The sequence below is a fragment of the Crocodylus siamensis genome, chromosome 4 (genome assembly GCF_052110815.1).
Source record: "Crocodylus siamensis isolate JL-2025a chromosome 4, ASM5211081v1, whole genome shotgun sequence".
Lineage (NCBI taxonomy): Eukaryota > Metazoa > Chordata > Crocodylia > Crocodylidae > Crocodylus > Crocodylus siamensis.
In genome coordinates this window covers 165387901-165409215 of record NC_143398.1, presented here as the reverse complement: position 1 = coordinate 165409215, position 21315 = coordinate 165387901, and the positions used below count along the sequence as shown (strand labels likewise).

Genomic DNA, 21315 nt, shown 5'->3' with positions numbered 1-21315 from the left:
AGCAACCCATAGCTCTATCCTACTCCCTGCCCCAGGCCCATTCACCACCCCGGCTGGGCAGTGCTCCCAGCCCGTCCCATTCCCTCCCTCACCATGGGGGCCTCAATCTGTCCTTTCCCTCCACAGGCTTATCTGCAGGGAGCTGGTCTCCATGCCGCCTGGCTACATTCCTATAAATTAAGTTATCAGATCTGTATTGGCTGATGTGGTTTCATCTATGTATAATCAGTTACTGGTATCAGCCGAGAAAAATCTTTATCGGTGCACCCCTAAATTAAATAAAGCACAAGGTCTGAAAGGAGACATTATAAGGGAAGACCTTACAGTAAATAATCCAAACATACTGTATCATAGCTTTATCTTAAAGTAATAGTAGTAGCAAGTGATATAACCAGATGTATTAGATACTATTTTGCTATAATAGATATATTTTTGTTAAGATGCTTATTTAATTTGTAAAAACAAAACAACCTTCAGCATTCCACGATGGGGAAAAAAAGGAGATAATAACCTCTCTGTTTTACTTTCCTAAGGATACAAATCCCAACTAATTGACACTTCCCAAGTCCACAAGAGATCTGATTCAGTTGAGTTCCAAATGTTTGTGATGCAAAAAAGCTGAAATAAAACCACATCAGAGGTAATTTATTAGAATCAGCCATCTATAAATATTGAGTATAGGCTGAGGGGGAAATTCAGAGAACTTGGCAAATTCAAGAAGCCCTGCTGCCAATCTGTGCGCCACCATCCTCTACCTCTAGAGCCTACCTAGCTGGTACAGGTGAGAATCTATGTTGTGCTCTCACAGGTAGCCAGACAGACTTGAAGATAAATTTTTATTTATCTTATTTTTGTTTTCTGAAGTGCAAGCAAATAAAAGCTAAGGCTGTAGACCTGTTTCTGCCTATTATCAGCAGCCAACCCACATGGTTACTTATAACTGGGGTAACAAGAGCCCAGGCCTCTCTCTGTTCATGGTGCAGCAACCCTATAGTTCAACATAAAATAAGAAGAAATGACAATAGCTGCATCCAGCAGAGGGTGAGGTGTACCCTTCTGGAAACATATACCAAGGGTGACATTCTATTCCCTTCTTGGTTGGACAAGTGTCCAGATTTAGTCTACATGGCAATTTTGGTTGTCTACGTGCCAAAAATGCCACATACCCACAGGTCAGCATTCCTGTGTGCATGTGGGATGACTGTGCACCTACATGTTTGTATGGACTGGGAGCACACCAAAGTAAGCATTACACACATGTGTGTTCTTTGTGGGTGCAGCCTCAGATGCCCCCAGGTGCCAAAATCCATGACTACCAAACTGAGACTCAGGAACAGAAAAGGAGGTGAGTGTTCCTCTTTTGTCCCCATAGCACAGTGGCTAGGGTAGTCACCTGGGAAGCTGGAGCTCTTGGGCTCCCTTTGCCCAGAAGGACTTTGGACCCGAGTTTCCCTGACTTCCCAGGACAGTACTCTAGCCACCATGCCATAGGTCAGTCGTTAGGCCCTCCTTTGGAACTCCTTCTGAAAATGAGTTGCTAACATAGTTATTGGAAGAAAATGGATGGAGGACAGTGGCAGGTATAAGCTTTTACCTCACTGGGAGCAAGGACCCCAGGTAATACCCAGAACCCCTTCTCTTCCAGGCCAGCAGCCACCATATTGATCCACAGGTCCTCTGGCTGCCTCTCTCTCCACCCCACAGCTTCCCAAAAGGCCAGCTTCAAAAGGAATAGAGCATGGACTGGATAATAACTAACCTGCAGTACAGTCGTTAGAATGTTGTGCTGCAAAGTCAGAGACACCAAGGTTCAAACTCCTCCCTCCCCAGGTAAAAGCGAAGGGCCAAAAACCCCAGACCTCCAGCTTCCCAGATGAGTACCCTAGTCACTGAGCTGTTGGGGGCAAAAAGCAGGAATGTGCTGTCATTGTCCTACCAGTATATGTTTCTAGTCTGGGTTCATAAGTGACATTTTTGGCACTTGGGCAACTACACAGATGACCAAATCTGCACACTTAGACAATCAAGAAAGAAACTGAATGTTACCTCAAAGGGCTCTAAGAGAGAGAAATGCTGGGAACCACTGTATTCAGACAATGAGAAATGAAGGAGTGGAGAGACCGCATGATCTTGCTATGCTTGGTGCTGTCTTGGCTGCCAATGTTTGGGAGGAGGAAGATGGTTTAATGGCTTCTCCAGTTAAGTAGAGCATCAATCCCAGCACTATAAAATCAGCACTTTCCACTTCCCCGCTTGGCTCTGCCAGTCTCACAGTGACCTAACTCCGTACACTCGTCGCACATCTTACATCATTCCTGATACCGATTAAATTGGACACTGATTTCAACATCTGCCAGATGGACATTCCCTGTCTTAAGTTCATTAAAAATGCCATAGCTATTTTGTTAGATCCATACCAGTTTCCTTACTCCAGTTTGACAAGCACACATCTACACTGTCCATTCATTTATGCCCCACGCCAGCAGGATTGCACAGTAAGGGATGTAACAGTGGTATGAAATACCTCTCTCATTTTATTGCTCACACCCATAGTCACACTCTCCCAAAACCTATCAAAAGGCCAAGAGATATTGTTATAACTGTAACTCACAGAAAGGGAAAATGCTAATTTGAATAAAATATGGAAGAGAAAGGCTCAATCTTCATGCCTTTAGGGCCTGAAGCTGAGATCAGGATTAAAAGTTCCCCATAGTAGTATTACATTAGAAAGCTTTACACTTCCTCTGAGGCATCCAGTTTTGGTACTATCCAGCAGAGACTGGACTAAGCTGAAGCACAAATCTGATGCAAAGGGCAGTTCTTATAGATAACTCAGGAAGTTTATGCTGCTTCCTCCACAGAAAATGGCTAGAGATCCATTCTTAAAAAATCACATCTCCAAAAGGCATAAAAATGATTTCTACTTTAATGTGACAGTTTTCTGAGTTAGAAAAAAATAACAAGGGGCTGCTGAGTTAGAAAATGGAAGGTAACAAAATAATGACATTAAAATGGTGACATGATGCTGGAGGGTGTCTTTCTGAAGCACAATCTTTCCTACTCCTTGCCTTGCTTCCTCTTGGACACAATTATCCATGCCTCCTCCTTTGGTGAGGTGACCAGCTCATATTTGGACTCTGTGACTTGCTCTTTCACAGGATGCAGGTACAGTTTCCTGACCAGCACACTCAGCAACACTGTAGCCACCATATAAGCAAACCTAGGGGGAAGGAGTAACAAAACACACCATGAGATAAATCTGTCAAGTCATCATTGCCAGCCCTGACAGATTGGATCAGCAGAGATGGCAGAATTTAACAGGAACAGGCTGACATGGCTCTTCCCTCCTTTTCACCACCACACATGCACATTTTTCTTTTATCTACCTCAGCTCTGGGCATTCTTGACTTCCTGAGAAACCCAGCAGGGAAAGGTTTTTCATGGCGGATTCATCATGAAATCTGTCTGGATCAAATCTATAAAAGGCAAAACAAGCATTGATACTTCCTGTGTGTATGTGTATACATACACTTAAGACAAACTGAGGCTAATCCAGTTTTCAGGAAGTACACACAGTTTAATTTCTCCCTCATCCTTCCTTCTCCGCTGCTTTCATTGCCCCTCACTTTCCATTGCCAGCAGCTGGTGGGTGGGTGTGTGTGTGTGTGGGTGTGGGTGTGGGTGTGGGTGGGTGTGTGGGTGTGAGAACTGATGATTCATTTGAATGAGAAGAGCTTGCTTCAGCATTGGGTTGTCAGAGCCTCTCAGGGAACAACTCACATGTACAGGCTTTAGTTAAAATGAAATTCTCATAATCAACTAACTGAAAGGAGACTAATAAAATGTACGGCAGTTTAAAACATGAGTGATTATATTACAGAAAATGTGCCATTCTGTGACTTGAAGGCAGTCCTGTTTTACTGCATATTAGAATCTTTCCATTACACTTCAAAGCTTGGCTCCAGGCCTAAGCCTTCACAGGCAATGCTGGATCTTATGATTTCTGCAAAAATTGCAATTTTGGTAGGTCTCTAGCCATAACTGCAGCCATTGAATATCTGGCAGTAGGCCTTGTCCTCCTTCTTCTACATGAATCCCCAGATCCTAATGCACTCTTTACTATTTCCCAGCTCCCATTCTGGTGTGTGATCCCCTCCAGCTCTTAGGGGCCATAGCTAGCATGATGCTGCTAAAACAGAAGGCCTCTGCATGGTCCCCTTTCTCCTGAAGCAATACGGATGGCTAAGAGGCAGAATGGATCCCTTAGTGTAATTTGTTCTCCCACAAGCTTTACTGTCTTTCCCTTCCAAATAGAATAGCTGACCTACATTCTCTCCTGCCCAGGCTACATTAGACCAGCATTAAAAACTACCAACGGGGGGCCAAAGCAAACTACAGCAATTTCCCCCCTTCTGGAATTCAGTTTTTTCAGAGCAGAATCCTCTCTTTAGTGTTCCTGGGTGGAAATAATGAGATAGTTTCCTTCCTCTTAAAGACAGAAATCTTTGACTGACATTTCGTCCTGTGAGCCATTGTTTTATAGTAGTGAATAGCGATTCCAATTCCATTTTAATCATGGCTTCCCTTTCACAGCAAACCTGAAAAATAAAATCACACAGCATTTGCTGTCGAAAGTCTGTGAATTTGCAGATAGAGATATGGGGGGAAATCTGCTTTCCACCTCCTCAACACCCACGGTGAACACAAGTGTGTAGCCTGGTCAGATTATATTTGGAATTAACCAAAATCCTGTGCTTGGAGACAAACACAAAGACCTGAAGAGATCTTCTGGAGGCCTCTATTTCACTACAATAGGGTGCTTAAGGCAGCTCTGAAAGCCTACTCAGATGCTCATCCAAGCAGGACCCAAAAGGGGAAGGAAGAAAAGAAAGAAAGCAAACAGTAATAAATGTTCCTGGGGTTGCATACTTGTAAGGTGATGGCCAAGCTGAGCTGTCCTGGAGCACCACCCCTAGTGCATAGAGCACAAGAGTCTGAAACAGAAGAGGCACCCAAGTCAGTGTTTGTATTTAATATTCCAGAAAGTTACCTTTACACAATGGGCAACCCTTACAGAAAAGTCCAAACTAACAATATAAAAAGGATAAATTATTCAATGTGTTTTTACATTTACTAGCAAACCCTGTCCCTGACAGACAAAGATATCCCCTACAGGATTGTTAAAAAAGGCAGCACAACTTATATTAAGGCTCTCAATCTCCAATAAATTGCATACGTTTTCAGAGGGACTTTAACTGTCCCCACGTGTTTTAATCCTGACACATTAAATGCCAAGCCCAAACTCCAGCTGCCTTTTTTGTGGGCTTTAGGGGACAGAGGAACTATTTGGCTCCACTCTTCTTGGTAAGTCCTATGTTCAGAATGTGCAGATGAAACCTGCTTCATCTATATCTTCTCTTTCCTCCATGTTATAAAACAGTCAGGTTTCAATCATATGAAGAGATTTAAAGATCAGGACAAAGCCAATTCCAAAGGGCCTCTCAATATAAATACAAGCCAGCATATTTCCATTTTATAATGAACCTACTCAAAACCATCTTAAAATTAAGGAGCAGGGGGCAGCTCAGTATAAATGAAATGGAACCCTTTGCCAGCCCCGTTTAATCCAACCACTTATAAATACAGGTCTCAACGACAGATGACTACTCAAAAGCAGAATCTGCCTTTGCGCATGTCAGCCATTTGTGGATTCCAAATGACGTTGGGGCTTTTTGTTATTATTTATTCATTACCTGGTTGTAAATGATATTTTACTGACCAATATAAACTGGCATCCCTGACCTCAAGGCTTACAGTCCACAGGGCAAATCCTATTCCTTTATGTGGGTTAGTCTTCCTAGATCAAGTTACACTTCTTATTAGCTCATGCAACTTCAGTGAAGTCAATGGAACAGCACCAGGCCTTATTCTGCTGCCCCTGACTTCAGTTGGACTCTACTGCCAGTTAGGAATGCAGCAATGCTTGCAAACTAGCATTTTATAACTTAAGGGCCCAGTTCTGCTACCCTTATTCATCCTCAGTAATACCATGGAGCATGCTTCATTGCCCCACTCCTATCCACTTCTGTGGGCTTCAGCTCAGGCCCTTACTTGGTAAGTAATTAAATCTCACCGGAACTCATGTATGACTATGCACAGTAAGATGCTACTCTGCATGAGAGGCCAGGCCTAAATTCCAATCTTCTACACATACCTGAACCCTGGGATCCCTCCAAATATCAGCATGGAGGAGCATTATAACTAACTACCACATGCAAGTTCACACAGGGCTCTGTAATGGCCCTCGCATTGAGGAAAAGGGAAAAGCACATTCTAGGCTCCCAGCTTAAATAGACAGATATTAGAGCCAGCTCTGAGTAAACTTTGCTAGAATAATAATCACTGTGACAGTAATCACTACTTACTGTAACTGGTCCCCCTTTGGACGTGAAAAGGACAAAAATCAACCAAGGAGTCTGGGTGTGAGCTCATAGCTATGTCATACCTCTTTGGGGATAACATGTTGGTCAACTCTTCCCTCCAGCTCCTGCAGCCGTGCAGCAACTGGAGTAAGCTTTGCTGTCCGCACAGTCTCACACAGCACCTGTCGGCAGTACCTGCAAGCACAAGGCTATACCAATAACCCTTTTTCAAAAATAGGCAGTGCTGCTCTGAGGAAGGCTACATCAACTGGTGAACCCTGTGCATCCAGGATTATGGTCTGGTCCCAAATTGCTTCCAGCATACATCAGACACTTTCCCTTATCTATGAGAAGTCCCAGGATCTATGCAGAGAAAGCAAGAGGCACTGGGGGAGGAGGAAGGGCTGTGGAGGGAGGGCTTCAGTTGTACTCCCAACCACACACACTTTGGAAGGCACCAGCAGTTTCAGCTCAGCAATGCACTGGCTCAGTAAGAATTAGTCAGAGTCCCATGCAGGTATGCTGCACTGAGCACACTAGGGCAGAGGACTTGCAGCGCTCCTGCATCACAAATAACAAACACACAGTCAATGTTGAAAGACAGAAGTTTCTAGGGGAATTATCTAAACACTCAGGTTCCGACATAGGTGTTTTGAATCCCCCACAGGAACATATTCTCTACAGCATTCCACAGGATGAGTCCAATGCCTACAGAAAAAGGTATCATCGCCTAATCACTTGCCCTGAACTTTCTGGTCATGTATGCTGTCCACAGCTTTCTGTTCCGAGACCACCACAAGGAGTCTTGTCATGGGACCCAATCCAGATTGAAATGAAGTAAAGGGAAATGTACTTATTTACTCCAGTCAGTTTTCTTGAGCAAATATTGACAAGGTCCCTAGAGGTCATTAGAAAACACACTCATCATTGGCCTCAGTTCATTGGCCAGCCTGGGAATCATCTTACAGCATGTGGGACCATACTCCAGTAATTCTCAACCATGGTGCAGCAGCACACGGGGTGCCTTCAGTTCATGTCAAGGATGCCACTTAATGTTGGTACCGTTAGGTGCACAAACATGATTCACAAGATAAACCCAGATATTTCAAATAAGAATCCATAGCATTAAAAACATTCTGGCCAGCTGTGGTCTTTCAGAGTTTGTTTTGCTCTCTTATTTTTTCTGTAGTAAAAAATGAGTGAAAGCTAAGAGCTGCATTTTCTAAAGGGTGCCTTGAGTCTATTGTGGGGTGCCTTAAGTCTAAAAAGGCTGAGAACCACTGCCATAGCAACACCTTGATCAGCTCAGGTGCCTCTCCCACTCTTAAAATGAACATACCTGAGCTGCTCAATTTTCTCAAGTGTAACTGGGCCCTTCCCCAAAACTTGGTCTATCTCCTTATAGAGGTTCTTCTGGATTTCTTCTGAGGTAGTCAGGAAATAAACTGCCCAGGTGCACACTAGGAAAGAAATAATGGAAGTGCTGACTCAGCAGACATCACTCTTTAAGGGAGACAAATCAAGTCCAGTATTCCTTATCTCTGTAACTCCAGTTTTAATCAGCTAAGACAGTGAAGAGTCACAGGGAAAATACACAAAACACAAACATGAAAGGGTAACATCCTTATGAAATATAAGATGTAATGGCATCAAATTTGCCTTGCAAGCTTTAACTATTCCATGACAAATAGAATTATTTCAGACAGTTCCTGCTAACAAGGGATACCCGTTGAATATTCCTTTTCCTGTTGTGATGAGACAACAGCCAATCAAGAAGGGAACAGTCATCTGAAGGGCCTGGAGTGCAGTTTAACAGACAGGAAAGGAACCAGGTGCTCTTAGGAAGGGTCAGATACTCCCTACAGCTGCTCTTTCCCCAGTCTTAGGAACCTGGCTCAACTACACCATACCATCATTCAATATGAGGGCCAGCCCTCAGCGTAAAATAGACAGGCTATATTCTGTTAAAAGGCCCCTAAGGAGCCTGTAGCAGAGATGAAGGGAGCAACCTCTGGTACAGAGGGCTCAGAGCACAGCTGAGAAATGCTGGCTAGGAAGCGATGTGGCCAGAGTGGCTGAACAGTCACCAGTTTAGTACTTCCCTCAGCAGAAATCTTATTACCAGTCAAGGAAGGAATTTAAGTTACGTTCCCTGATGCAGGTCTGAGGGAAAGCAGGCAGCAACAGCAACAAGGCAATTCCTTTTCCAAGTGAATCTTAATGTTAAAAAAGGGAATCAAATGACAAAGGATGGGACAGGAGAAAAAAAAATGTGTATAACTCCTTCTCTCAGTTACTCTGGATTGGGTTCTTCATGTATCAGTTAATAGATTATTTATGATGTGTTGCAGACTTCTTCAATAATGTAATTAGGAAAAAATAATCCAAATATGAAATATGCACACACAATGTGGTTTTTCCCAAGTCAAAGTAAACAACTAGCAGACACTCTATTGTTCCAACTTGTCCGTTCACTGAGTTGTATGGAGATCCTTTGAGAAAAAACAAACAGCTAAAAACTCTGGAAAAAATCCTGTCCTTCCATATCACCATGTCAAGACATTCTCTTCAGGTGAGTTTTGCTTTAGTACCCTCGAACACAAGACACTTTCTTTCAAGATTCCAAGTTGGATATTAGGAAGAACTTCCTAATTGTGAGAGTGGTTAAGTACTGGAACAGATTATGTAGAGAGGCTGAGGAATCTCTGTCATTAGAAGTTTAAGTATAGTTTACATCAATATTTATCTAGGATATTTTTGTATTTTGAGCAACGGACTAACTTAGATGACCTCCTGAGGTGCCATCCAGTCCTATTTTTCCCATGATTTTATGATTTGCTAAGCAGATGACTTTGGTTTTCATAGTTCCATAGCTTTAGTTTAGAATAATTCCCCTATGAATTGACATTATGCACAAATAGAAGCTTTCCATTTGGTTTCTATTTATGTTTGCTTTCCTCGTAATCCTTATCTGAATACCAAGTAACTCTTTTAAAAAAGTGTTAACACATGTACCCCAGAGGGGAATCTGAAGCATCCAGTCAAACATCAGCAAGCAGCTATAAATCCACACAGAGCAATGAAGTCTATTTCTGGTCATGATCTTTGTGGGCTTCATCTTTTGGTGTGTTTCACTGAATTTAGAATTAGCTGGATAAGCTTAGAGTCTAAGTGAAAAATGGCAGCAGGAAATTTTAACGCTCACTGTATTGCTGGGAGGGCTGTCAATAACAGATTAGCTTCAATCTACTTACTGCAAAGCTGTGTCAGTACTCTTCTAAAAAAATGCCCCTCATACAGCAGTGTCATCAACACTGCTATAAAAATACCTGCCTAAATACATTTCCAGTAGAGAAGTAAAGGTAGGAGAAATGTTGCTTTTCTTTAGCACAGAAAAACATTCATCTGGCTGTCCTATTTTTGATACAGCTCAGCCCCTAAACCTGCTTTGGAAAGAGTAGAGGGCTATCCATGTTTTTTACTTACAATTAGCAGTGATTACACATCCTGCCAGGGAGAATATCATTGTGTCTTCTAGGATCTAGGAAATAAAATCTGATTCAGACAAGTCAGAGAAAACATTACAGAATGTAAAATCACATCCTCCATTCAAAACCACCTTAACCCAGGGAGCATGAAATGCAGCATGGGAAAAAAGAACAAAACTCTCTACAGTACTGCCACTATAACATTTCTTAAGCGAAGGCAGATGATTAATACTAAAGCAGCGGAATGGAAAGCTACCAAAAATATAATGTTAGTAGAGGCTAGATGGAATGAGATGCAAGATAGCCAATTAAATTAATCAAATGCTAAGATGCAATTAGCAACTGATCTAGCAAAACTCCATCAGTATTTAATTACACAACAGCTGTTCAGACCTGCTTGTCACTCAGGTTCCCTTGCAGTAAGGAGTCAATGAAGATATGCCGGTGGAAGCTCCTGTCCCGCCGCTCCTTTATGACTTTCTTTAAGACCAATTCCATCTCCATTAAAGCTTCAAAAACACAAGTAAGATTCTATTACAGAACCTGGGGCTCTCACAGACCCAGACACAGGTGACCTGGATGGCGGCCCAGAGCCCAGACAAAGGAGGTGGTGGGGTGTCCCCAGATCTGTGCATGGGGAGAGGGAAGGCTGGGGCAGCACTGGTCTCTTACTGGTGGGGGGGCTATGGTGAATTTTGGGATGGCTGCAGCCCCCCACATAGCCGCCTCCCAGTGCTGCTGCCACTGCCTGCCCCAAGTGCAGCCCTGCCCAGCGCCCTGCCAAGAAGAGCCTGGTGCCACCCTGACCCAGCCTGCAGAGGCAGCCTGCCCCACCCCACCCTGTGCAGTTCTGGGGGTATACCCCCCCATGCCCTCTTGGAGTGCACACAGAGGCAAAAGCTGCCCCCCCGGGCTGAGCTGCTCAGAGCTCCATCCCATGCCCTGCCCCAGCCCTACTTCCTCCCTCACCACAGGGGCCCCCCTCCCCCCACAACAGACTTACGAGCCCGACACTGCTCTCCATGCTACCCAGCTGCATATTGGAAACGGATCAGTATCGGCCAATATGGCTCCTTAAAAATTGGCCATCAGTATCAGCCCAAAAGTTCTCTATCAGTGTATCCCTAATTCAAAGCATCCCTCCACAACGTTTTTGAATTTGGTGGCACCCTGGTAGACCCCCTTCTGTACTGCTACAGCTTACCTCAGTGATTCTCAAACAAGGTGATGCCACAACCATGACAACTAGGTGGAACTGCCCTATGCAACTCTTGTGGAGCCAGATCAGGAAGTGGCTGTGGCAGAAGCATATGTTCCTGCCTTCAATAAAGTTATTTGATTAACTGAACACAGGCAGGAGCAACTGACTTTGCTGTAGCTCTTCCCAGTCTGGCTACACCCTCTCCTCTTGGAAACACAGACACATAGGACAGTTCCACTTACCTTGTACACCTCCATTTGCAGGAGAAGCATGCAGGGAGATATTTTTGGATACTGGGAATCTCACCATGCTAACTATTGAAGCGTTGACATGCAAGGGGTGGAACAACTTACCATTTTCATACTGCTTTTTTCTGGTAGCGCTTTTGTCAAGTGACCCATCCAAGAAACCCTTCCCAATTTCAGCCCAAATCTGAAAGAGGGACAGAGTTACTCTTTCTAGTCAGACTACATGAAGTCCTGCCTAACTTATTTTTTCACATACATAAAATAAAGAAAATTCTACTTCTTCAAAGTAGGTCTAAACAGGAAACTTAATTTGTAAGTACAGACAGAGTCACATGGGCTACTATGTTTGCAACAGTTTTGCTGAGTGCTGCTAATACTGAGCTAAGATGAAACAGGTCACTGAGCTCTCCCACAATGAGGAGGGAGCTGGAGGAGATGAGAACATGCAAACTCTAAGTGGGAAACCTTTAAGTCACTGGCTGGGATCTGAATAGCTTAACTCACAGCCCCAGTCCAAGTGACTGAAGCACTACTACAGGAACCTGTCAACATTCCTAATATTTATGATATAAAAAAAAAAAGAAGAAAAAAAACATTATTTTAGGCCTTGTTTATCTATCTAGCCTTTCATATAAAGCACACCAGGGCACAAGACCAATTTTAAAGATGAGCTGCAAATGTTTGTTTTAAAAGGGTCACCATTATTCTCCCACTGAATTTCCCTCTGGGGAACCATCTGCTTTCTGGCCAAAGCAACTAGCCATGTTAGTTAACATGGAGGTTTCAAGGGAGTTTAACGGCATTCAGAAAAAACAGATGTCACTTAATATCAATGGGATTTGACTGCCTAATTCCTGCAGGCTCTTTAGGAAACCCCAGCCTTAAGAGAACCTCTGCCATATGCAAATTTTATTGCATTTATTACCTGTTTCTTTTTTTCCTGACAAAAACAGTTAGAACAAGAAAAAGAGTATACCTGCTCTAATCTGAACCTCATAACTTGAACATGCAAGATGAAGGCTTCTGTTCCAGCATCTCATACTCTTGCATGGTGATGATGGCTATGCACTGACTATCAACTTATAAGAGGAATGGGAACAGGGCTTAGGAAGAGATCCTTGGCTTTTCCCCAGACTTACCGCATCATGGTTCCTGCGGAACTGAATTACTTCCTGATCATCTTCAAAGTAACTGCCCATTGCTGTCTGTGTAACAGATTTCATGGCAAAACCCAGCATGTGCTGGCAAAGAGGCACGTGTTGAGACTCGGGAAAGGACAACCATTTTGCTAACAACTCTTCTGACAGCTGAAAGGAAAGAAATCATAAAAGTGCGTGGGTCTCCACAATCCAAATAAAGCTGCAAGAGGAGGTGTTCCCACCCAGTTCACACATACCAGATGCAACTCAAACTTACTTTCTTCCTGGGGCTTTCTTTTATTAACTCAAACTAAAATAAATTTCAGCCCAAGATTCCTTGGCTGTTGCAAGTTTTTTCCCTTACAGATTTTTCTTTCTTTGACTCTTGTTCCCTTTCTAACTGGCCAGGAACTCTTAAGCCATTTGATACTTCTGGTCTGGTGTTAATAACATGCACTATTAGGGCACATCCCCACAAGCAGGAACATGCATTTCCTCAGGGACAAATAGCAGTGGTGCATATTTAGTTGTCCCCAGCCATGCTCCTGCACACGCACTCTACTCTGTGGTAGATTTCCCCAGGAGGGGTAGGGGAGCTTGAGGCCAGCACCTGGGCTGGTCCCAGCAGCCTTACCTGGGGTGAGAACCTCCTGGGGCTACAGCAGTGGTGTTCCGTGTACATGGAGCCTGGTTGGCAGCTGGAGGGTGGCTCTCGCTGGCCAGGTTCTGGTTTCAGGCAATGCATGCTGCCACCACATGTACCACACTGCTGTTTTCTGCCCCGGTTTTTTTTTTGGTGTTTTTTTTTGTCTTTGTTTTTTTGGTACCAGGAATTCCCAGTATCTAATTTTGGGGAACCAATTCACGTGTGCCACATACGTTTTTGTGGCACCTCAAAATCCTTTGAAGCACCACAAACTGCACATTCCTGCTCGTGGGGATGCCGCCTTACTGGGCTGCCATGGCAAGTCAACAGAAAAGCTCTGCATCTGTGGATGATCTCTGTTGCACTCCAGAGCTACTAGAAATCACATGTTCCAGTATCCCTGGTTGCCTCTGAGGTCCTGAAATTATTTTAGCCACATGCCTTGCTTTACCCTGAATGCAATGAGCCAATGCCACCAAAAAGATATTTTTGTACTATATTTAAACAGATTGGCAGACACTGCCACTGCTTCGCTTTAAAAGGTGTTACCTTCCATTGCTATAGTAACAAAGACAACCGTAACTGAAAGATGAAGGAAAAGCAGGATTTCTTCAGTTTTCTAACTCTGAACACTTGAAAGCATTTTTATAGAAGTGTGTTCAACTATTCCCCTATTCTAACTTAAAATGGAAAGGTGAGATGCACCTGTGTGTCTGTCCCTTCACAAACAATCCAGATTCCAGTGACTTTTAGGGCATGTCAGGCCTGCTCAGGAATGTCTAGTAATTACACTCTAAAAAAGCCATTTTGCTAACAACACTCTGGGAGAAGCCACTTTAAATATGATGTGGCCTATAAGCATTACCCAGTGAAATATTAATACCTCCTTCTACCCTTCCTCACCCTCATCTCTGAAAGACTTCTTTTAATAGTGATTTATCCAAATAACTTTAGAGTAAACAAAACAAACACCCCTGTTTCATAAAGAATGGGCATATTGTGAAGCAAAAATGGTATTTTTTGAGAACTAAGGGAGAGAAGACAGAAATCAAGCTTATAAGTGAAATCCACTGCCTCTACACAACAAAAAAAAAACCTCAGAAAGTGAAAACTCTGTAATTAAAAAAAACCCCAAAACCTAAAAATTTGGACATGGTTATGGTTCCACCACCAACCTTTACTCTGCTACTTCACCCCAATACCACCCCTCTTCATGTTTCCACTACAATCCACTAATTGCCACTCTCCTAGGGCAAGTGGGACTTGCAGACCCTCAGATTCAGTCCTTCACCTTTTGGATGACAGCAAAGTTACTCTGCAAGGACTTAGTCACACCATTTTCATACAGCTTTTTCCTCAGGTGGCTCTCTCCTGCATCACCACTCAGGCCGGACTGGTATCTCAACAAGGATTTGAGTATCATTTCAAAAGGATCCGCTGCAATCAAGGGGAAAAAAGAAATCAAAAAAAGAGTCTGGAATATGTGTAACCAGAACAGATGTGGGGAGGAGCAGAAGTCAGTCTCAGAAGAGTTTCTCCTGGGAGAATAAATTCTTGTATACTTTCCTCCAGCTTAACAGATCCCAGGGATCAGGAGGAGCAGAGATGTGGGGAAAGGCTTCCATGCTTTCCAGAAACCAAGGTTACCAGGTCTGGGGAAGGCAAGGGGAGCAGCTGCTCCTGCCCCTCCCACAGACAGTAGGAAAGGAAGAAGCAGCCATTAGCTGCTTCCCACTGGCTCCTCTCACTCTACGATCTCTAGAGTGTGAATTGGACAGGGGTCTTTGCCCCATGTGCTGGAGTCCTTGAGGGAATGGAAGGATGGGAACAGCCCACACCTTCTCTAGCCTGGGACCCTCCCAATCCTTGGGAAGATGCGAGGAGTAGGGAAGAGGGGCAGTTACAAGTACTACCCTCTTAACACTTCTACTGCTCCTGCTCCCAAAATCATTTCTAGTGCATCCTAGGACTCCTCTATACTTAGACAACATTGCTTGAGTAGAAATATGAGGCTTCCACAGATCTCCAAGCCTCTGCTGTTCCACATAGTTCAGACCCCCCAAAATTGTCAATGAGAGTACAATGCTCTATTAGTGTACCAGGCCTTAATAGTGTCTGGAGTTTTTAACTAAAGTTATGGGGGCGTGCTGGAAATATGCACATAGCACAGGACAGTCCCTGCCCCCAAAGAGCTTATAATGTAAGCAGACAAGACAGAAATGGTGGAAGGAAAAAACAGACACATTGAAGTGATGGGATTTGGGCATGATCATGTAGCAAGGCAGCAGCAGAGCCAGGAATAGAATCTCTCAAATCCCAGGGCAAGACCTTATTTACTGGACCATGACGTTTCTTCTTCTCTCTCTCCGGCACATCTCGGCAATATATTTTGAAAGTCTCTCTTGCCCTGCATCTCAAATACTGGGTACCATGAACAAACTTGGACGATCAGATATATAGAAGCAAATAAACTCTACATATATAGAAAGCAGAAAAGTCATTATTTCTCTGCTGAATCTCTTTTGCAAAGTGTTTTGCCATTGTGTGGCTTTTGCTACTGTCAATCACTCCATGATGCTCTACTGATGGGTCAAATAGTGTTTAAACAACCAGCACACTACTAACCAATTAGAATGATAGATGGGTTCATGGAATGTGGCCAAGATGTTACTGCAGATTTAATCAGACATAAGCATTTTGAAGAAGAAAACCTGGACTATACCATTATATTTGGAGTTTTACATTTTTAATAGGTGTAAGGGAAACAGTAAAGAAAACAAAACCCTCCAAAAAAAAGTATTATCAGGTCACAGGCAGTGTACTACATCCAAGTTTGTCTTTCTTTCCCATTTTAGTAAAAATCAGCCCAGGGTGTGTGCATGTGCTGCTATAAGTTTAATTTTGGCAAGCTATACCCTCTCACCAAGTATTTTTGATATTCTTCACAGCAGTGAGGTTGATAAGTCCTTGACCTGGTAATATGCACCACCACTGTCATTGATGAGCTTTTATTCTGCCTTAATCTTGCACAGAACTCTCAGTTAAACATGTTAAAGTGCCTGCCTTGTTCACATACCCACAAGCAAAAGACCCCAAAATGTCAGCAATCCTGGGTACCATTTATATATGAAAATGATTAAATCCCTGACATCAAGGATTCTTTGAATTCTAGAGGCTAGAGATAGAAAGGACCCATTTAAGCACTCTGTCAAACTTCCTGCTCTAGCAAGATTGGTCCCTGTAGCACACTCTCCATACCTCATCACCTTTCGCTTGTAAAAGCTCAGTTGACATGACTTCTGATGTTTCCCTGGAGGTCTCAAGAAATCTTTGCTTTTACCCCACCTATATTTTCTTTTGCCATGTCTAAAGGCCACTGAAATTTATAGGGAGCCTTTTTACAGGTTTCAATGGATTTGGGATCGGCTTTTTAATCCACTGTTCCTAGCTGTTACCTGCAGACAAACAGAACCGCTTACAAAGATGGAAGGAGTGTATCTTAAAGATATCTCTACAGCATCTTGTCAGCACCCATTATAACTGCCTGGCCAAACTATAAGTATTGAGCTCTCCTACTCTCTCTCTCTCTCTCTGTAAGCCAGCCTCAACTGGGGCTTCAGCGGGTCAGAGCTCCCACTATTGACTTACATCAACATAATTCAATTTGAACGCAGGCAGCAGAGAGGCAGCACATGAGTGAACACTCTCTCATGCACTACGTATCCGGCAAAGTAATTATAAACAAAGTTGACAGAAAAGATTATCCAGGAGCAGGAAATCACCCACTGTCACTGACTGTAAACCAAACACAGAGCAGAACAGCATCCAGGAACCAAATCTAAACTCATGCCCTCCAAAAGGGTCCTAAAAGCCTCACCTGCCTGCATCCTCTCCTGACACTCATGCAAATAGGAAAGCTTTGCAGTGGACTATAAATGTTGGATGGGACTGGCAGCAACAGGACAAACACCACATCAGGATACCAGCAGGCCTCCTCACTGAAGCGAGCCTGAGTTCACCATCATCGTAACAGCTGCTAGCCATAAAATGCACAACAATGGTCTGTGACATCTGCTCCCAGCCCCATGCAAACAAGCATGACACAGGGAAATGGAAACAGATCCTGCCTCTACCTCACAGCACAGCATTGGGGCTGGGATTTCCAAAGGAGCATAAGGGAGCTAAAAACACCTCACTTCCATTGCACGTCAATAGGATTTGTGTGTTTGACACCCTTAGCAACCTCAGTGTGGACTAGGATTGCCTCACTGCCCCAGAGAATTGCCCTATGAGACACCACTAGCATCAAGCCTGGACTAAAACTACAAGCCAATCTTTTATTAAGTGATCAACCAACAGTTTAAGGCTACCCTGTCCTTTATTCTCAACTGCAAGAAAAGGTACACAAATGGTCTTGTAATTATTCAAATGACAGGTTCCATTTCTGTCTAAGATGTGACTACAGGATTTAAAAAATTAGGGAACAGGTCATATTTTTCAAGCAAATTTAAATTTCTGGAGATGTCTTAGCATTAGGGAGAGGCATGTGCAACTGACTGACTTTCTTCACCTTGCTTCAGGGGGAGTTCAGCACAGGTGGCACAAAGCTCCTCCACCTTACCCCATGTCTGCTCTAGGTTGTAGCCCAGACAATCACATTCAGGTGCCGGTATGGGTTTTTCAACTAGCTCTAGGCCCTGTGCATTTCACAGGCCAGGGGTAAGGGGATTAGCTGCAGAATCTTGATCTAGAATCCAAACTTTCATTTCAAAATTGGGGAGAAAAGATAAAAAAAAAAAATGTTCCAAGGAACACAGGACATCCTGGGTAATCAAGTACTGTCCCCTGCTGGTGGAAGCAACTGCATCACTTAATCACCTTCCCTAAACTTAAAATTAGTTAAAGGCTTTTTGCTCCCACTACTCTGATTGGAAAGCTGCTCCAGAACCTCACCACTTGGATGACTGGAAATCTTTCCATTTCCAGCCCAAACTTATTTATGGCCAATTTATACATATTTGCTTTTGTACCAACAACCTTCTTCAATTTAAATAGGTATTTGCCTTTGCTGGTCTTCATAGTTCTGCTGCATTTATAACCAAATCCTTCTAGTCTCTTAAAGACTAGATCTCCATGCCCTTGATTATCCTAGTAGTTCTCCTCTCCACCTGTTCCAATTTTAATTAATTTTTCCTGAACTTGGTAATTGGAACCATACACAACATTCTAGGTGAACTCTCTCAAGGGTCCTGTACAATGGCACTAATACTTCCCTTTCCCTACTACAAATACACTCCCCTGATAAATCCTGTGATAACATTTGCATTTTCATGGCTGCATCTTAGTAAGAGTTCATAGACATAATGCTGATTATCAAACATAACCAAGTCTTTCTCCTCCTCTGTTTCAATTGTATTACTCCACTCCTTTAGGTCCAATTATTTCTCTCATATTCTAAACCTTTTCTGCATTATTCATACCTTTCAACTTTGAGACCTCAGCAAATTTCAGTAAGGTGTTTCTTTGTGTACCAAAGTCATTCTTTAATTTTGATTCAGATTAGCTGTAAGACTGGTCCTTGCAAACTCCATGAGTGATCCCTACCAGCCCCAGAGTTCCCCTTTCAGCATCTCCCTCATTTTGTAAGAGCCAGTCAATAAGAGTGATTTTTCAGTGACAACCATTTTCATCTACGAACAGTACCAGAAGCTTAAACCACTATTATAGTTCCAACTTACTCTTATCCTCATAAACACTGAGAGTGAATTTTGACTCCAATGGATGGTTGTGCCAAAGCTCTCACTGATTTTAGCTGGACCACAGTGAACAGAAATGCAACTAAGAGAAAGCAAATTAAACTTACATATCCTATTGGGGTTAATGTGCTGCTTCAAGAGATCAGCTGATCCCAGACTGACCACAAGGCGTCTTCCAAACCAAAAAGAAACAATTGGGCCATACTTCTCATGCAAAATCACCAAGAACTCATGCAGGCTGCCACTGGTTATGATGTCTGGCAGGTTGCCATCTCTGAAGGAACAAAAACCAAAATTTACTTTTATGAGCAGAATCAACAGCAAAGGCAAAATATAAGGAAAATGAAGCAGGAAGCCACTTACTTCTCATCTGTTGGAGCCATTCCCGGGATATCCAAAGCTTGCCTAGAAGCCTAAGGAAAAAGAAAAACACTCCTCAGAGTTTTGCATGAACCTTGTAAGACTCACATTTTAGCACCTGTTGGCCTGCTGCTCCAAACTTTTTACAGTAGTTTAAAAGATTGTTGTATAAACTTCCAAGCTTGCGCTGAACAAATCTTACAATAAGCCATAATTGTTTCTTCTCATAAGAGTCCATGCGTATACGTCAGCAATTGGAGCTCTCCTTCCCTATTATTATACTTAGTTTCTACCACTTGAGCTAAGGAGCAGAGGGAATTACATTTAACTTATCAGGGGTTCATTTGCTTTCCCATCTATACTAATTTTAGGGTCAGTTTTACTTACTTAAAACTAGTTAAGAAGTATGAGTTTTCAGCAAAGGACAGCAAAGTTTGATTTACACATTTTTAACTGTAGCTGCCAGAAAAGAGATGGTAGTATTTGCCACACAGTGGGTGCATCTACACGAGACGCTACTGTACAGTAGCACTAGCAGGTGCTGTGACTCGATGCTACTGGGAAGAAGTGATGAGCTACTGTGCAGTAGCATCTAAAAAAAAACTACGGGTATAGTACCATGCAGTAACAACTATGCAGTCCACTGCTCATGTAGACATGACCAGTAAAGCCACATTTGTAGTGAAAATCTTCTTCTCTTTGCCTCAAGATTAGGCAATGCATGGGGGGGGAATGTGCCCTCCTGAGATTGGCCCTCGCCGGCCGGGGAGTGGAGCAGCAATGGCTGTTGCCACCCCTCCTGGAGAATGTGGGGGCATCAAGAGAAGCGCCAGTGGCACTTCCGGGTCTGCTGCTGGCACTTCTGCCAGCGCTGATTGGCCACAGGGGGACCCCCTGTTGGTGATCGGCCCCTGGTGAACCCTCCCAGTCGGTGATGGGCTGTTGGTGACCCTCCAGGATCAGGAGGCATCAGTCACCCATGATCAAAAGTGCAGCTCACCACCAATGCATGACATTGTTGTATACTATATAATATTATAAAACAATATTTATGTATTTCTATACAAAACCAGGCAGGATGCACCATCCCCAGACATGGGGATGGTGCTTAACTCCCAGCATGGGTCCAGTCCCGCAGAATTAGCTAGGATTACTCATCTCTTTAAAGCAGTGATTCCCAACTATCAGGCTCCTGGCCCTCTTGGAAAACGCCAGTTCCTGGTCCCTGCTTGTTGGCTTCAGGAAAAATAATAAAGCTATTCTCCTCTTGCAAAGAACTTGGGCAAGACCACAACAGTTCAGCAAGTTTACCATATTATGACTTTCTATTTGCAACCTCTGGCGTGACCTTGTGACGCACGTTTGAGCCCCGAACAGTACTAACACTGTGTGGCACCCCACAGCAGCCTTGACATGATCTCAAGCCATCCTGGGGTGTGGCGGCAGCCTGGCTGAGGATCACTGCTTTGAAGAAAAGCACCTGTGCGGTTGTGCAGGGTCAGCACTCTCACTGCGGACACCTGGACATGGGGCTCTGTTCCAACCGTGGGCATCCACACACAAGGCTCACTACAAGTTGATAAAAGAGCTGCTGGATGATGGAAATCGCCCCCCAGGAACAGGTGGGGACGGTTCTGCTTTGAGGCTGGATCAGTGTTTCTCAAACTGTGCACCGCAACCCAAAAGTGGGCGGCAAGAACGTATGACAGGATCGCCAACAAACTTTAAACACGTATCGACAAACTTTAAAGGACGGGTTCTCCTTTAAAGGAAAAACATGTGGTAACTGGTGGCTTTTCCCCTGCAAAGGTCCTGCCTGAGGGGCTACTTGGGCCTCCGCGTGCCCCACCCCCCAGGCCGGGCTCCTGCAGCGCGCTGCGGGCCGCAACCCCGGGCCGGGCGGGGGGAGGCGGCGGCGCTCACCGGGTAGAGGTAAAGCACGGCGCCCACCAGCAGCAGCACGAAGGTGATGGCGAAGATGGCGAAGTCCAGCATGGCTGGGCCGAGGCTCTCCACGTCCGCCCTGGCCCGGTTACACTGCTCGCCCGGCCCCGC

General features: G+C 43.9%; 1 protein-coding gene across 2 annotated transcripts; it reads right to left on the bottom strand.

The window, feature by feature from the left end:
- Positions 1 to 385: 385 nt before the first annotated feature.
- On the bottom strand, positions 386 to 21315 carry CYP20A1 (cytochrome P450 family 20 subfamily A member 1). Of its 2 annotated transcripts, none has more exons than XM_090044779.1 (13): positions 21211 to 21288; positions 19264 to 19313; positions 19008 to 19174; positions 14436 to 14581; positions 12499 to 12666; positions 11465 to 11543; positions 10304 to 10419; positions 9909 to 9963; positions 7762 to 7882; positions 6506 to 6617; positions 4930 to 4994; positions 3387 to 3476; positions 386 to 3220 (listed from the first exon to the last, which is right to left on the bottom strand). In XM_090044779.1, exons 1-13 carry the CDS (start codon positions 21253 to 21255, stop codon positions 3058 to 3060), a joined length of 1377 nt encoding a protein of 458 aa, XP_089900905.1. In that variant the 5' UTR covers positions 21256 to 21288; the 3' UTR covers positions 386 to 3057. The 2 variants fall into 2 exon arrangements, with proteins under 2 accessions (XP_089900905.1, XP_089900904.1); XM_090044778.1 differs by having other exon boundaries at positions 389 to 3220; positions 21184 to 21315.

Excerpts from the sequence above, each read along its gene's own strand:
- CYP20A1 (XM_090044778.1), bottom strand. The coding sequence starts at position 21,255 with ATGCTGGACTTCGCCATCTTCGCCATCACCTTCGTGCTGCTGCTGGTG. Across the intron at positions 14,582-19,007 it reads CATTAACCCCAATAGGATAT|CGGATCCTTTTGAAATGATA; the intron begins GTAAGTTTAATT and ends CCTTGATTGCAG. Across the intron at positions 6,618-7,761 it reads GAGAAAATTGAGCAGCTCAG|GTACTGCCGACAGGTGCTGT; the intron begins GTATGTTCATTT and ends TTGTGCTTGCAG.